This window comes from Tasmannia lanceolata, unplaced genomic scaffold (assembly GCF_043159265.1).
Source record: "Tasmannia lanceolata isolate RefF3 unplaced genomic scaffold, GAP_Taslan_0.1 ptg000023l, whole genome shotgun sequence".
NCBI classification, from domain to species: domain Eukaryota; kingdom Viridiplantae; phylum Streptophyta; class Magnoliopsida; order Canellales; family Winteraceae; genus Tasmannia; species Tasmannia lanceolata.
This window is the reverse complement of record NW_027518700.1, coordinates 12,027,835-12,045,780: the sequence shown is the minus strand read 5'-3', so window position 1 is coordinate 12,045,780 and position 17,946 is coordinate 12,027,835. Positions and strand designations below refer to the sequence as shown.

The window sequence follows — 17,946 nt, the reverse complement described above, 5'->3', positions numbered from 1 at the left end:
GCCAATTTCATTTCCCTTCTAACAAATAATACAATAACAAAACATCCACCCTCTTTTCTTATTTGACCCACTCCTTTAATGTATTAAATACACTAAAAGGGTGCTGTCCAGATGTATAAAGGTGGGTGCGAAAATTTCATTTTCTTCGTTTGGGGTTGTTTTACCTGAGCTACCTCTCGTAGTGCAAAAGAGTAGTTATAAATACACCATGGAAGGGCTGTCCAGAGAGTATAATGGGAAGAATATATGAAATATATTCTTGGACCACCCTCTTGTGCTTAAGAGAAGAATGAAATATACTAGATGGGGCTGCTCAAGAAGATGCAGGAGGTATGCTTATTTATCAAGGTCGTGGGTTAGAGCACTACTACAAAAAGGAAAGATTAAAAAACATTCAAAGAAATGAACGGCTCAGATTGATCAAGGATAAAAGCAGCAATATGAGATAGGCCAAGGCTTTGGAGATAATGAACATCCCATCCCTAGTAGTAAAAACAGTAGTTATAATTCATTGGTTGGGGGGGCTGTATAGAAGGAAAAGGGGAGTGCATTATCGAGTCAAGGATATGCTTGCACCAATAGTAATCACAAATAATTTAAGAGGAAAAGACAGCTGGGTGGGTGTGATGATCAAATTAGAAGGGTACTGATTTAACACAAACCCCTTTTCTCTATAAAATGCTATCGATTAGAGAGGGCTCTTATGTTTTTTCCCCGCCCAAACACTTTGAGAGGGAGAGCTTTAGACCAAACCCTAACCCTTTTGTTTTTTTTTACCGCGGTTACCTACTCCGGCGAACTCGCCAGATTCTGGCCAATACTCCGGCTAAATTTTCTTTTTCCTTTGCCAGCCTTGTTGCCTCTTTTTACCTTTCTTTAGATCTTAGATCAGCTTTATCCCCAAGCTAGAAACCCTAGATCAAACTGATTTTCTTGATTTACTTCGAAAATTTTAGATCGAGTTTTGTTAGAATCTTGTAATTCCAGAGCAAGAGAGGGAGAGAGAGCCGAGAGATTTCAGAGGAGAGCTGATTGTTATCTTCTCCGGAATCAAAGAGCTGCTGTCCAATTCATTCATAAATTCTACTGAAACTTAACTTCTCCATCTTGATCCGAAATTGAGTAGAAGAAAAGGATAAGCTCGGATCTACATTTGAGGCTGTTTATTCAACGAATTTGATCTTGTGAACAGCAAGAACTGGATTTTTTTTTAGAATTTCAATAAGAGAACCAGAAATCCAAAACTCATCAACTTCAGTGGGATTCAGGTAATCTGCTTTTAGTTTCATATGTGGATTGAAATGATCAGGCATGCTTGATGTGGAATTTAATATTGATTTCATTTGCTAAATGTCTGGATATTTTATTTTATTGCATTATAAGGTGTTAGATCTGTTTATGGTCTTGTTGTGAGTTAATGGACAAATAAGGTAGGTCAAAATCATTATCAAAACAGGTTAGTGCCTGTAGCTATGCATTTTCAAGTTAAGAGTGACACTATCATGCTTTAATAGTGAGAAGAGATTGGGAGCTGTAACTAAAGAAACATGGTATGTCAATGCCATTTTCTCAGGGTATAGGAAGCCGTTATTCATATGATGTGTTGGGTGGACCCTGTTTCGACGAGGGCTCCAAATTCGTCTCATGCTACCCTTGTTTGGATAAGTGTACCAAGCCCACTTATTTTCTGTTGGAGTATCCATGATCCATTTGCCTTGTTTTGGATTCCATATATATGATCCTCGCTCGAATATCAGTCAATGAATTTCAATTTCTAGTGTCCCAAGACTTGTCATCTTCATTTATACTAGACATCTCAATATGTTTGTAAATGTTTTGAAAATGATAAGAGCATGATAGTAGTAGTTTAAAACATCAATGGAGTATGTCTGTATGATCCAAAATTAGTTCATCATGCTCTTCATTAGTCTGACCTCTAAAATGGCAACTATTATGGGCAAAGAACCTAGAGCCAGTACCCCATTGTCATCTCTGGTGTTTCCACTCGTTCTTGACAGAATTCTGCCTCAGCAACTGCCATGGATTCTACCACAGATTCATTCGTGTCCGCCTCCCGCTGCCAATCTCATCGGAGTAAGAATCAGGGTTCTGATAGGGAGAAGGAATCTGATAAAGGGAAAGAGAAAGAGCCTGAAATTAGGGTTAGGGATAGGAATGCTGAAAAAGAATTTGGGGCCGAGTATTGATGGCGGGGTTGGATGATCTGATGCCATCTTTAGCAGCAGCAGCTACAGCATCATCACACCAGAATGGGCGTCTCAAGAAGATCTTATCAGAGTTGAGAGCTGATGGGGAGGAAGGGTGTCAAATTGAGGCCCTGACAGAGCTCTCTGAGATGCTTTCAATTGGGATAGAGGATTCGTTGAGCGCGTTCTCCATTGACTCAATTATGCCTGTTCTTGTTGGGTTACTCAATCATGAGAGCATTGCCAATATCATGCTGCTAGCTGCTAGAGCACTCACTCACCTTTGTGATGTACTGTCGTCGTCCTGCTCAGCCGTCGCGCATATTGGTGCTGTCTCATGCTTCTGCGCCCATCTGCTTACCATCAAATACATGGACTTGGCAGAACAGTCTCTCCAAGCTCTGAAGAAGATATCTGAAGAACACCCAACTGCCTGTTTGCGTGCTGGTGCACTTACAACGGTGCTATCCTATCTTGATTTTTTTAACCGGAGTTCAGAGAGTGGCATTGTCCACTGCTGCAAATATGTACCATGCTTCCGTTTGCTTGACTCGTATAGCAGAGGCGTTTGCATCATCTCCTGAAAAATTAGATGAACTATGTAATCATGGTTTGATTGTGCAAGCTACCAGCCTTATTACCATTAGCAATTCAAGAGGCCAGGCATCCCTCAGCACACCTACGTACATGAGTTTATTATTTCTTTTATCGACATGTGCAAGTGGATCTCCTCTAGGAGCCAAGACCCTCTTCCTCGTTGGAATCAGTGGCATTCTCAAAGACATTCTATCAGGCTCTGGTCTAGTTGCAAACATCTCTGTTTCACCTGCTTTAACCAGACCCGCAGAGTAGATTTTTGAGATTGTGAACCTTGAGGGTGAGCTTCTTCCTCCATTGCCACAAGGAATCATTTTGCTTCCGACCTGATCTAATTTTTCTAGTGAAAGGGTTAGCTGTAAAGAAATATCTTGCCAGCAGCTTCAGTAACCAAGAGGATACTGATGGAATTATAGCCGAAGTCTCAGTCCGGGAGAAATTATTGTACGATCAACTTGAAATTCTACAGCAATTTGGAATGGACCTTCTTCTTGTTCTCATACAGATTTATGGATCCAAGTGAACGGCCCAGTTCGCCTTAAATGCCTCTCTGTTATTGGCAAGTTGATGTACTTTAGCACTACTGATATAATCCAGTCTTTACTTGCTGTAACCAACATATTAAGTTTCTTAGCAGGTGTCTTAGCATGGAAGGGCCCACAAGTCTTGATTCCCGCTATTCAGATTACATAGATTCTTATGGAGAAACTTCCTGGATCTTTCTCAAAGAAGTTTGTAAGAGAAGGCGTGGTTCATGCAGTAGATACACTTATATTGCCAAATTCTTCTGATACTGTTCCGGCTCAAGCATTATCCATAGAAAATGATAAAAAAATCTTATCCTGGAAAACATACTGTTTATTCAAGCATAGAAGGCAATTCTTTGGATGAATAAAAAAGCTCTACCCCTGGAAGTATTGGGTCGCCCCTGACTCCACTGGAAGAGCCAGCTGTTAATTCTAGTCTTCATCTTGCAATCAGTGCACGTGCCAAAACTTTCAAAGATAAATATTTCCCAGTTGATCGTGACGTTGGAGTGACAGATGATATTCTACACTTGAAAGATCTTATCTTGAAGCTGAATTCCAGTGTTGAGGATCTCAAGACTAAAGTGAAGGCCAAGTCCAAAGCCTCTGGACTTCACCTGACTAGTTCTTCTGCTAACAACGAGGAGCACTTGGTCAGAATTTTATCTGAGATGCTATCAGAGCTAGGCAAGGGGGATGAAGGCGTTAGCCCAAGCCCATCCTTAGGGAACTTGCACGGTCCAAGTTGTGATCCCCTCTTTATTTTAGATTTGTCCACTCTTTAGAAGCTATTAGAATTTGTCCTCTCATTGCCAGGGCAATGAAAGAGATATCTAGAGCCCTTCTTAGGAGACATGCCGTGTCTCCTTTATCCTAGTGGTTATCGTCCTTTTGGAGGAGACATGCTTTGTCTCTTTTGCTCTACTCATCACATCTTTTACGGAGACATGCTTTGTTACACTTCCCAAAAAGAGATTAGAGCCATCGAAAAGAATAAAACATGGGAGCTTGTTACACTTCCCAAAAATCATGAAGCTATTGGTGTCAAGTGGGTATATAAAATCAAGAACAATGCAAGTGGTGAAATTGAGAAGTGTAAAGCAAGGTTGGTAGCTAAAGGCTACAAGCAAAAGGCAAGGATTGATTATGATGAATTGTTTGCTCCCGTTGTTCGAATGGAGACCGTTTGAATGATCATTTCTATAGCCGCACAAAATTCATGGAAGATTTGCCAAATGGATGTCAAGTCGGCATTCTTGAATGGGCATCTTGAAGAAGAGGTTTATATAGAACAACCCATGGGGTATGTCAAAGAAGAAGAACAAGACAAAGTCTTGCGCTTAAAGAAGGCCTTGTATGGATTGAAGCAAGCACCACGAGCTTGGAATTCCCGAATTGATTCCTACTTCAAAGCAAATGGATATGCACAATGTCCAAATGAGCCGTCACTCTATATGAAAAAAGTTAATGGTGATATCTTGCTTATTTGCTTGTACGTTGACGATTTGATTTTTACAGGAAATAATCCTCTTATGTTTGAAGAATTCAAGCAAGCAATGGTTCGAAAATTTGAGATGACTGACAATGGCCTAATGTCCTATTTTCTCGGCATTGAAGTGAAGCAATCCAAGAAAGGGATATTCATTTCACAAGAAGGATATGCTAGAACTGTTCTCCAAAAATTCAAGATGGAAGATTGCAATGCGGTCAATACACCGATGGAGTGCGGGCTCTATCTATCCAAAAATGATGAAGGTGCAATGGTGGATCCAACTATGTTCAAAATTTTGGTTGGAAGTTTAAGGTATTTGACCGTCACTAGACCGGATATTTTGCATGGAGTTGGACTAGTCAGCCGCTACATGGAGAATCCTAGGTCGACACATCTCAAAGCCGCTAAAAGGATTCTTCGCTACATCAAAGGTACCATTACTCATGGTTTGAATTATGTGCCATCAAATGATTTTCAGCTCATTGGTTATGTTGATAGTGAGTGGGGTGGAGATATGGATGAACAGAAGAGCACCCCTAGTTTTGTTTTCTTTTTGGGTGATACCTGTAGACACCCCATTTTGACCGGACCCAAGTTCACTGTATTTGCGCGAAACCCCGTCCAAAGAGTGAATGGGTACCCCAAATTCTACCCTAAGATAGCTTAAGGTCTCACTAAGATCCCCATAAAATTTCATCACGATCCGAGTGCGTTTGCCTGGCGAACGAGCCAAGACAGGGGGCGCAATGCTGACCAAAAGGGGAGTGAATCATCTACAAGGGGGTTGTCCAGGGGTAAAATAGATGGGTCAAAATTTATCATTTCCTTTTGATAAAGCCATCGGACGGAGGTTTGGAGAAGAGGGGAAATCGATTTTCGTTTCAAAAATCTGAGAGAAAACATAAATTAAATAGGGTTTTTCTTCATTTTTCGGAAGAGGAGCTGAGGGGAGGAGGCGATTTCTGGAAAAAGTAGAGGGAGAGAGAAGAAGAAGAAAACCCTTCCCGCCGGCCGATTCCCCACCTCCTCCGGCCAACATTCTTCCATCGCCATCATCCACCACCATCCAACCTCCCTTTCCCTCATTTTTTTTATCCCAGCCATCCATCTCCGATCCTATCCCCACCACCGGAATCCGGCAGACCCCATTCCACAGCCACCTCTCACCTTCATTCCCACCTCCATTACCTCCATCATATCTAGTGATTGCTTACAGATTTCACCTATACCTTTCCCATTTTCATCTCCATCAAAGCCTCAAATCCCATATTCCATTCAAACCCTAGCTTCAACCATTAGAAAGCCTAACTTCTCATCTTCTCCAGTGAGATTTCTCCCGGAATCCGGCTTAACTCTGGCCATGCTCCGGTCGTTCCTCCGATTCGATCCTCTTCATCAAAGATCCGGGCCAGTGAAGAAAGGAAGGAGAAGAAGGAGATTGGCTGAGAGGGTGTTATTGCTTGCCACCCTTGTTTGCATTTGTCTTGGTTATGGTCGTATCATGGCAACTCAGATTCAGTTTGAGAATTCTTGTGAAGTTGGTGTCTTCTCAAAATTGACGAATGCCTACTGTTTGGTAGCAATTGGAGGGTCTGAGAATTTCTATAGCACATTTGAATCTGAGTTCGCAGACGTTATCCCAGTGGTTAAGACCTCCATAGCAGGCACTAGAATAATTGGAAGCCTATGTGCTGGAAACAAGAACGGGCTTCTTGTGCCACACAATACCACTGACCAAGAGTTTCAAGATTTGAAGAACAGTTTACCAGATCAAGTGACCTTGACGAACTTTCAACGCTGCTTCAAGTTCCTCTTGTGGCCGGAACTGTAAACAGAGGCAGCGAAGTCATCGCTGCTGGTATAATTGTCAATGACTGGACGGCTTTCTGTGGTTCAGACACTACTGCAACTGAGCTCTCCGTCATTGAGAGCATTTTCAAATTGAGGGAAGCTTAACCAAGCGCAATTGTTGATGAGGTAAGGAAATCTTTGACAGACAGCTATATGTGAGTGCTTTCTGTTGGCTTAACTTATATCTAATGGAATGATCAACACTTATAATTCTCATCTCTGTTTTCATTTTTGCCAAATCTTTCATATTTGACTCTTGTTGAATGCATTAATGCATGATTAAAGGCACTGGTATGGTATATTTGAACTTTGTGAGATCACATTATATTATCTCATAAGTCACCCTAAAATCATTCTGAGATCTTGTGGGTGTGTCAAGATTAAGAATTTAATTTTCAGAGCTTCTCATAATATGAAAAGGTTCCGTTCGAAATTAATGGGTTTGAAATCTTATCATAATCCTTACTTTTCCCTTTCCCTTTCACCCTAAAATCATTCTGAGATCTGAGATCTTATCAATTTTCAGAGATTGATAATAGAGATTATGTCTCGGGGAATTCGATGCTTTCTAGTTATGTGTAAAATGGGCTTGCAAATGAAGCCCTTGATTTGTTTTGTGATAAGTAAGAGGCTGGTATTGAACCTGATACAATAACCTTAGTGAGCGTCTTTTCAGCTATTGCCTCTTTATCTACCATGAGAAAAGGAAAAACAAGTTCATGGATTCCTAATTAGGAAGGGTCTGGTCATGGATGGCTCTTGTGGTAGTTCACTTGTGGTTATATATGCAAGATGTGGAAATGTGGATAACTCATGTAGAGTATTTGATACAATTAAATGTAGTGATTTGATGCCGGACCATGTTGCCTTCCTCGCATTGCTCTATGCTTGCAGTCATTGTGGGTTTGGGCGATGAAGGCGCTAGCCCAAGCCTATCCTTAGGGAACTTGCTCAGTCCGAGTAGAGCTCCCCTCCTTTGTATAGAGGAGACTTGCACAGTCTCATCAGAACCCTTGTTTACGTAATTTGTGTCTCTATAGAGCAAGCTCATCCTTAGGGGACTTGCTCAGTCCCAGTAGGGTTTCCCTTCTTTTATTTAGAGGCTTTTTCCTAATCTTTTAGATGGTTGCTTCTCCTTTTCATTGCTTGGGCAATGAAGGAGTTATCTGGCGCCCCATTAGGAGACACCCTCGGTCTCATTAAGGTGATTCTCCTTCGGAGACATGCCTTGTCAGTTTAGAATCTATCCCTTAGGGAGCTTTTTTTTTTTTTGTTTTATAGAAAATTAACCCATAGGAGACACACACTGTCTCATTAGAATTTAGTTGCATCTTTGAGGAGACAAGCTCTGTCTCGCTGGAAAGTCGTACATTCTTAGGGGGACAGGCTTTGTCTCGATAGTGAGTTTCTCTTTTAGGAGGCTTATTCAGCCTCATGTTAAAGGTCCCCCTTCGTTTGGAGCGAGTCTTTGACTCGTTCATCCTTTTAGTAGTTTCATTAGAGAGTCTTTGACTCGTTCGTCCTTTGGATGGCATTGTTAGAGAGTCTTTGTTTCACTCGTCCTTTGACAGCGTTATTAGAGAGTCTTTGACTCATTCGTTCTTTTGTTAGTATTTTTAGAGTCTTTGACTCATTTATCCTCGCTTTTGATACTGTTATTAGTTGGGAGTTTCTCCTTAGTTCTGTCGCCATTCTTCTTTGTTAGAGACTAGCACAGTCTCATTAGAGCTTTTCTTATTTGTGATCTTAGATCATTCACTCGTCTTTGGCTTTATTTTACCTGGTGTAGGGGTTTCCCCTGTTAGCCCTAGGGTTTGGCCCTAGGGTTTTGCTTTGTATTTTATTTTAAAACTCAAAAAATATTAGAAATTTAAAACATAAAAAACATTTGAAAAAACCTTAAAAAAAGCCTAAAGTGTTGAGTGTTTTAGAATTAGCAATTAGGGGAGTTCGTTTCGAACTACGTTGGCTTGATCCTCTTCCACGAGGTACGTAGTGCAGCTTGGGATCTTCATCCCAAGTCCAGCCAAACTTTGTAAATAAATGCTTTAACATTTTTTCTTCAAAACCTTGTTTTCAACAAAATCTTCCTCTAGAGTTAGGAGTTTGTCCTAGATAGAGAGTTTTAGAGTTAGGAGTTCGTCTTTGATGTGTTGTGCGCTTGTTTGTGTTTGTTTTAGAGTTAGGGGTTTGTCCTAGAGTTATAGGAGCGCCTCCGTCCGGTCAGTGGGTGATTCACAACGCCGACTGATGACTAGAATAGGATGCGTTAGTCAACCCTTTGTTTTCCTTAGGAAATACAGCCTAGTTACACATAGGTTGTAGGAACCACCTGCATTAGCTTAGGGCTAACCTGCATTTAGTTAGGGCATATAGGGTGTCCTAAAATCTACAATTCACTGGAATTGAACTAATCGTACAAGAAACTTTAATAACTAGTCCGGTCTTTTAGATCGAGTCTAGGATAGAGGTCTAGGTGTCTTAGGCATCCTAGCTTAGAATAGGCGCGAAGAACTACGTTGCCTTGATTCTCGTGGAGGCGGGGATACGTAGGCTTCTTTGGATGAATATCAGATCATCCGAGGACTCGGGCTAATCATTTAGAGTCTTAGGATTTGTTGTGTAGTCATTATATGCTTTGATGTGTTTTCTTACTTTCTCGTACTGATCCTATACCTTTAGCTATAGCTTGCATGTGTTTGCACATCAGAACTTAGACACCCATTAGGCATGTCACTCATAACCTAGCTATGCTTAGGTGACACATCTTTCATTTTATTCTATGAGTGTTTATTATTTGTATTCTCTGGAAATGCATGCTTAGATAGACGATTCCTGAGGATTGTTCCCATTTCACATGATTTTTACCCAAACTTCTTTGGAGTTAATAAAAATGGCATAAGAGACCAAGTGCTTGCACTCGGACGAATTGGGGGTGCTCTCGGACCTTCCCCATTCGTAACTAGGCACGAACCCATATATATTTCTGGTTATCCATTGCACAGAGGATTTAATTTTAGGGTTCCATGGCATATCCATGGATGGCGACTCTGAGTTTATTTTAGGTATGTCTCGGTTTCGAACCTCGGTTCCGGATCAAGACATATCTCTTTCTTTTTACATCGCCACTCGTGCTATGCTATGAGGGTGGCATCCGTTTCGAGAGTTCCCTGGTAGAGCTCTCCTTCACATTGTGGAGATCCAGAGGGTGTTAGGGACCAGTTCCCTCACTCGTCCTCGGATCGGGGTCCACAATACCCCTTTCACATGGGTATCCAAGAAGCAACCTATTTTATCTCTCTCTACTTGTGAGGCTGAGTATGTGACGGCATCATCATGTGTTTCTCATGCTATTTGGCTAAGATGGTTGCTCAAAGAAATTCATTTTCATCAAGTTACGGCTACAAAGATTTGCATTGACAATAGATCGGCAATTGAGTTAGCAAAAAATCCGGTTTATCATGAAAGAAGTAAGCATATAGATGTTCGATTTCATTCAATTCGAGATCATGTGAAGAGAAAAGAGGTTGAATTGGTTCATGTCAAGTCCGGAGATCAAGTCGCGGATATTCTTACCAAGCCGTTGAAAGCCGAGCTGTTTTACAAGTTCAAAACTTCTCTTGGAATAATTGATGGAAGGAATTTGGTTTAAGGGGGAGTGTTGGAAATATAAACTAATTAAATAATATGTATTGGAATGTAGTGGGAGTTGGAAAGTCTTTTTGAAAGTCTAAGAGAGTTATTGCTTGATTTGACTAGTCTAGAAGTACTCAATAGCTAGAATGTTCTCATGTCTTTTATTTTATATATAGATCCATGTATGGCAATCAAAAAGCAACAAGAAAAAGAAATATAATTTTAGTCTCCTCATTTCCTTCCTCTCTAGAAAAGTTTATCTTTCTTCATTTTTATCTCTAACAGGTAGGACTTTACGACCGTTAGGTTTGCCTCTGAAAGGACGAAGCTCAATCCAAACGAGAAAGAAAATCAACAAGTGATTGGGGAAAACCTGCAGGTTTGTTCTTCCAAATCCACTCCTTTGCAGCCTGAATCCCCTGCAATAATCACATGCAAGAGCTGAAATCAGGATATTGTAGATCAAGCTTGGAACATCTGATCTGTGGACATGAATTCATAGGTGAGTGACGACATGTATACGAGGTGTCCAAGATGGAAATCCCTAAAAATTTAGAAATTTAGAAACTGGGACACGCCCGTACAAGAATATACATATAAAAGTGCCGATCACTAATCATAATTTGCAACAATATAAATGTAGTATTCACTTTAGAAGCAAATAAACCTTAAGATTAGAAAATGCAAGTCTAATACAAACATGAGACAATCACATAACAGTGTCTTCAGTCCCCAATATGCAGAGAGAGAGAGAGAGAGAGAGAGAGAGAGAGAGAGAGAGAGAGAGAGACTAAAATGATACAATGAATAATATATTATGAGTTCATTTAAGGTTTTAAATTCAGTGTCTCTGTGAGGAGAGAGGGCGGTTAACAACAAATATTAATTAAAAATTTGTTAAAAGAAGGGTGGGTTTAAAAAAAAACAAAAGAAAACAAAGATCCAGACACAGTATGCATTAAGTCAAATTGCAGGCATTTATGACAGCGTGATCATATTTGAATATTAAATTACAAATAAGAAATTCAACACAGTAGTAATTGGTTAAAAGAGTTAATACTAAAATATGAGTTAAAAATAAAAGAGGAGGTAAACACAATATTCAATAGTAATAAGACGCCAAGGTACAAAACTGTGTCGACACACGCCCACATTAAGTATGAAACTTCTAGTAGTACATTCAAAATCCTTGAAAGGAGTGGCGTATGTGTCATACAATAATTCAGTGTCAGAATAATTATAGCTTGAACTTTGTTAACTAACCAACTTCTCTAAAAGCTTAAGCTGTTGGAGATAGGCGTTATTTATCTTTTATACTTTAACACTCCCCCGCACGTGTGGCCCACTTGGCTAACACGTGGCACATGTGGTCCCACTTTGGGCCGACCATCGCATGTGGATTTTTGCTATCCGGGAGGTTTGAACTTGAGACCTTTGGCTTTGATACCATGCTAACTAACCAACTTGTCTAAAAGCTTAAGCTGTTGGAGAAAAGCGTTATTTATCTTTTATACTTTAACAAACTTAAAATGAACATACGAATGGATTTGCATTGGATACCTGTTGAACACGAGCAGGATCAATGCCTGAAATGTTGGCTGCCTGTAGTTGCGCATAACCAAGCTCCTGTAAGGCTACAGAATACCGAAAGATAAGCCACTAACACCAACTGCCAACCACAGACAACCTACTCTCTAGTCCACAGCTCAAATAATTACTTTTTAAATAATAAAAAACACTTTGTAGCTCAAATAAGTACTAGAATAAATGAAAAAAAATTCCTCGTGACATGAGTTATATTACTCTCAATCATTCATGTTTTAAACACTGAATGTCGAATCATATTTGGCATAACCTAGAAAAAAATTGTTCCGGTTTTTAACCCAACATAATTCAACTACAGACTATATTTAGTGGCCACTGAGCTTGAAACTAAAGTCCTACACATTCTGTTTACAATTATGAATGAAGAAGCTCTACATGTCGGATTGAGTAACGTGTCCGTGCAACAATCTTTAAGAGATTAAACTATTTCAATGCATTTTAGGAACTCTTTAAAGCAAAAATGAGCACAGCCATATAATAAGCTCTTGAAATTTCAGAATCCCCTCTTAAAATTTGCCAGAAATGATGTTCATGAACACCACATGCATGTCATCACACTAAAATATACAAGCATCAAAGCTAACTACTCTTCACATTATGGCCAGCATTCCTAATCTGATAAAAATCATATGCATGAAAACTTAAGCTGAATTTTTTTTTAATGACGAGAAAACTTGAGCTGATAAACATATTTTGATGGGCTTGTGCAGAAATTTAATTGTAAAAAATGTTGGCATTGTGCCCTTAAGGAGTTGATACCAAACTTTTCGGAATACAGGACAAGAGAAAACTATTAAAAAGAATTTTAACCAAATACTAGTGGAACTATGATCATTGATAGCCTACATTATTATGTATATTGATTTTCATAGAACAAGCCAAATACAAATAATACAAATAAGCAAACCAGATCAAACAATCCAAAGATTGATACGCTAAACCAACCACAGCAGACCATTGAAAACGATTACTTATCCTCGTTAAAACATGGCGTGAAACCATCACAACCTCCAAGAGTAGAAACAACCAATTTAGATGGAATGTTGAATCACCATAAAGCAAACACTGCAATGCCCCAATCTAAACACCGTAAAGCAAATCCTTCATAAGCAAGTTCGTACACCCGTTCGTACGTACATTGTTCATATGCAAGTTCGTACGAAGTTCATACACACATTCGTACGCACGAAGCCATAAAGCTAATCCTTCATGACCCCCAAGGACCACATTTTTAACAGAAACCTAATGAACACAGCTAAAAATAAATAAAAGATTATCACAAAATTTCACGCCAATTTAGATCATGATTAGTTGGATAAAAAAAGAGGAAGCTACCTGAATGTTATGTTGACCAGTTACACTGGAAGCCTGATATTGAAATGCAAAAATACGGGAGTTACGCAAATCGTTATAAAATAAAGTAACACAGAAGAACAATACTAACTACTGAAAATATGAAAACAAAGTATGAAACTACTGACCTTCAAAGATAAGGACGGTTGCTGGAATTGCATTTGCTGCTGTCTCAGCTGAGTTTGAAGATGTACTTGTTGCACTTGAGCCAGTTGTTAGGCAGGCTGAATCTGTGTATGCAATTGGGTTTGAAGCTGTGGAACTAACTGCTTCTGGGAAAGCTTTTGCTGCTCAAAGAGGGTCAACTCGTCGGGCTTCTCCCACTACAAATCCATATTGAAGGCCAAATGTCATATATAGTAATGGAAGAAAGTTCAATCATAAATGCAAATAGGGGAAAACAATAAAATTCTTGCCTTGCTTTCACTCGTTACATTGTTATAGTAATATTTATATCCTTCTGGAGAGGTGTGCTCTATCCAATTACAAGTTAAAGGAGCTGCTGCTGGTGTACTGATAGGAACAACAGGAGCAGAAGATATCGTTGCAGGTCCAACGGAAGTTGGTACAGTCGCAGAAGTGCTGACGTCAATCTGGGGTATGTTCCATTGAGACTGCTCAAATGTATTTCAACATATATGGTCAGCAGAGTCACAATAAAAAATTACATCACAGAAATGAACATATACAAGCCGGGCATAATTAAACATAAAAGAAGAAAAATACCAGAAACAAAGCCTGTCAAAACAATGTATTGATGATAGAAAATCATGACACGTGCAGATAATTGAGGGGGCTCAGGATAAATGCACAATAGGCCATAGTTGTCAACCTGTGACTCGATTTCTTAATTTTATGACTTGTGACTTTACTCGACTCGTGACTCATAAGAGTTTTGACAAGAGCAGAAATTTAGTTGAAAAAAATATAATTATATATCAAAAGATGGAACATGTTAAAAAAAAACCAAATAGCACATAGATAAAGCACTAAGCAAAAAATATAAAAAAACTAAATGCTTGTAACTTGCATGCACAAAAATAATTAAGTTCTAAGTTCCAACTTCCAAGTTTTCAACCATCAAAACAAGAAAGCCCAGGCCCAACGACTCGACTCAACTCGTAAGAGTCTTACTTTTTCAAGTCGACTTGCAATGACTCATTCAAGAGTTGACTCTACTCGTGAGAGTCTTCATCAGAGGCGAGTCACCTCGAGAGCCCATCGACTCAACTCGACTCGGGAGTGGACTCGTACAAGTCATAAGAGTTGGACAACTATGCAATCGGCTTACAAAGATACGGGTCTTAATTACAGTGATGTAAAATTGCAATACCTGTGGCTTAGTAGTCTGAGAATTCGGCTGCTGACTTAGGCTTTGAGTAGATGGTTGCATTAGATTTAACTGATGTTGCAGCTGAGAGAATGCATGTTGTGATGATTGAAAGCTTGATTGTAAAGCCGGTGTCTGATGTTGCGGCAGCACCTGTGGTAGCTGAGATGGTAATTGTTCGTTAGGTAAAAGCATTTGTTGCTGGATAGAAGAGGTGGACAACTGTTGTTGGTTTGCGGTAGCACCCAAGCCTTGTAGGTTTGAAGGATTTTGTTGAGCGGCACCAGGGGAGCCATTCTGAAGCATAGACTGAGAGACAGACAAGGGACCACCCAAACCAAATAACTGTTTGGATGGTAGAGCTTGACTGAAGGAATTTTGATTCATGAGAAGAGGGATTTGCAGCTGAACCAGTTGCTGGATTGATGACTGAGAAGTTGGTGTCTGTGACAAGGATGCTGGAGTTTGATGCCGGTGAAGTTGCAGGGAAGACGGCAGGTGCTGGTGCGATTGGAGTGGCTTCTGCAATGGCGAGATTTTATGACCCATTGACGTAAATGGGTTGAAGCTCTACAAAATGAAAATATTGGGATGTAAGAATTGTTGAACCCGTGATTCTTAAACCAAACTCTGTCTCCACCGGATGCCGAATCACTAGATAGCTAAGTCACAAATATCATTCTTGGGAATTTCCCAGCAAGGGAAAATCTCGGGATATATTAATTTTTATTTTATTTTGTTGGGTTTATATCGGAAAAAAACAGATAAAAATAAAATTATTTAAAAATATATAAAAGTATATAAATTAAGAAAAAAATGTAAAATAGAACATATCGTGGCAATATCGCGGTAAATGAAAATATCACTGTAAATTTTAAATTCTAGGGATTATTTCGAAATTGTCATTTTTTTCAAAATAACGCGATAAAATCACTTTATTTTCAAAATTTTGGAAATATTTGTGACATAGCTAGATAAGACTATAGGGACAAACAAAATTGAATTTGTACTGACCTGTTGTGATGTTGGGCATGGTGTAGCTGCCATGCCCTGAAGAGAACCATTTGAAGGTCCACCAACGACTCCCAAAGAACCAGCCTAAGATGTCCACAAGAAGGCACAAGATCTCAGATAAATTATCAAACAATTTATAACGACTCCATGCTATATGCCATTCACAGGAAGGAAAAAAACCCATCTCTACACTGTATAACGGAAAATTATGCAGCAGAAAAATCAGATAGATTCATACCGCAGTTGAAGACACTGCCCCAAGACCACCTCTAGGAGAATATTAACTTGGGAAGATGGTCCTACATTCCGTGGACTTATAGGATGCCAAGCATTAGGAGGAATACGCCCTCCTACATCTTCATCAGGATTGGGTGTTGGCCTGTAACAAGAAAATATTAGCACAATGGTAGGGCATGCCACAATAAGGATCAAAAGGTAAAAAGAGAATTGAGACAAGAGTTACACTACAATTAGTAAAACAAACCTGATTCCTGGTGGTGCCTGAGATCGGGGGCCAACACCAGGGCCCCCTAATGCAGCACCAGACCTGAAAAGGTATTATCAAATACTAAGCATATGGTAAGATTGTATTGAAAAATAGAAACCAAAACAAGCAAGACAGTAAACCTCGATTCTCCAGCCCTTGGCCTCTTTGGATCCGCAAACCGAACAGTTAAAGGCTGATCACAACCCTAGATAGAATAAAATATAAAATGACTTATTAAGGGAAAATTTGAAAATGGGAAGAAACAATCTATAAGTATTTGTAAGGAGAAAATATCTGCACATAGAAAATATTGATGAGAACTTTGACAAAGCTATGTTTTTTTTTTTTTTTTTTTTTTGTGAAATTGTCTGATAGAGTGGCACTACAGGACAGCAAAAATGATTTTGAGATGGAGAAAAGCATAGGAACAAAAGAAATGTTTAGGATGGGTCCCTTTCTTAATAAATTCTTTTTACCATTCAAAAAAAAAAAATCTACTCAGGAATGATCGAATGTGAAATGGCAATTCCAAATTAGCTATGATCACATCCTTGTCAGCCGATAAGACCACCACCCTGACTTCCTCTCTGTAACAGCTTTCATACTCACTGTTGCATGATTCCCATCAATCTTATCTAAACACACGGGTCCCACGTACATCAACATCAACACTTCATGGTATTCTTAATTTTTTGTTAAACAAACCAAGGAGAGTTAATGGGATTAGTTTTTGCCAATTAGGTTAGTAGATCACCCGTTTTCTCGATTAGAATACTCAAAATATAAAATAGAATGGGGTTAAGGAAAAAAAAACAAGGGTCTAGAAGATCAAAAGAGAAAATAAATCTAACCAAGAAACCAAACATTCTTGATAAAAAATCATCAAACATCAATTTTTCCGGCTTATTTTTTCTTGAACAATTAAATCAATCATTAACGTTACTTGCTTCCCAATGTAATAATAAAAAGTATTTACACTATCCATGTGTAATGGCACAAACAAGACTCATCTCTCATAGGAAAGCTACAGCGCACAATGTACATGAAACTTACCTCCTCAACTTCCTTTGCTGTAGCTTGTTTGTTAAGTGAACCATTAAATAATTTGAACTCAACTGCACCTAACAAAAAAAGACAACATCAGAATGAAAAGAATTTCAAAAAAGCAGGATTAAATGAACAGTAATTTCAATTGCTGATAGCTAGATGTGAACATACGTGCATACATATAATTTTAGTTGCCATGAATTTTTCTTTTCACAATACAAGCTTACTTATTAGCCATTGGCATGCATGCGACGGCAAAAGCACGCGCGAGGGCGCGCACACACACACACATAAGATATTATATGATGAATGGGCGTCCATGCAAGTGTAAGGGGCAGCAGCCATTGATATTTGATCCAACAGCAGTTCCATCAAAAGATGAAAAAGTCGTCTGATGTTGGATCAAATATGAAGGGCGGCACGACCTGCAGTGACTGCTATTGGATCAAATATCAAGGGCTTCATGACCTGCAGTGCTGTGCCCGTGCGCTCATCATATAAAATCTCTCTCTCTCTCTCTCTCTCTCTCTCTCTCTCTCTCTCTCTCTCTCTCTCTCGCGCACGCACGCACACACACATATTAGTGTTGGAATTTTTCACCCACAAGAGCCCCCCCCCAAAAAAAACAAAAAAAACCCCATTTATTAAAAAATAATTATATTTATATGAATTTACATGTGAAGTGGGGTGTATGTCTCACTATTCAAAAAAAAAATGTCTTGCTATTTAAACATCTTTTTGAGAAACCCTAATACAAGCTCTTGCAATCAAGAACCCTAGCTACCTTCTTCCAAAGCCTT

General features: G+C 39.3%; 2 protein-coding genes and 1 pseudogene across 2 annotated transcripts in view; 1 reads left to right on the top strand and 2 right to left on the bottom strand.

Moving 5' to 3' along the window:
* LOC143856154 (nonsense-mediated mRNA decay factor SMG7-like) overlaps nucleotides 1-11,944 on the bottom strand; it is a 34,555-nt gene extending 22,611 nt beyond the window's left edge. The window contains exons 1-2 of the mRNA XM_077366252.1: nucleotides 11,871-11,944; nucleotides 10,684-10,729 (exon numbers count right to left, since the gene is read on the bottom strand). The gene's annotated coding sequence lies outside the window, so the exon portion shown is untranslated. The remainder of the gene's footprint in view (nucleotides 1-10,683; nucleotides 10,730-11,870) is intronic.
* On the top strand, nucleotides 2,040-4,116 carry LOC143855789 (E3 ubiquitin-protein ligase UPL3 pseudogene; annotated as a pseudogene).
* Nucleotides 11,945-13,189: 1,245 nt separating the features above from the next.
* Nucleotides 13,190-16,460, bottom strand: LOC143856156 (flowering time control protein FCA-like). The gene is made up of 8 exons (XM_077366255.1): nucleotides 16,240-16,460; nucleotides 16,097-16,159; nucleotides 15,851-15,991; nucleotides 15,613-15,696; nucleotides 14,602-15,168; nucleotides 13,685-13,882; nucleotides 13,397-13,591; nucleotides 13,190-13,283 (listed from the first exon to the last, which is right to left on the bottom strand). Exons 4-7 carry the CDS (start codon nucleotides 15,643-15,645, stop codon nucleotides 13,484-13,486), a joined length of 906 nt encoding a protein of 301 aa, XP_077222370.1. The 5' UTR covers nucleotides 15,646-15,696; nucleotides 15,851-15,991; nucleotides 16,097-16,159; nucleotides 16,240-16,460; the 3' UTR covers nucleotides 13,190-13,283; nucleotides 13,397-13,483.
* Nucleotides 16,461-17,946: the final 1,486 nt, after the last annotated feature.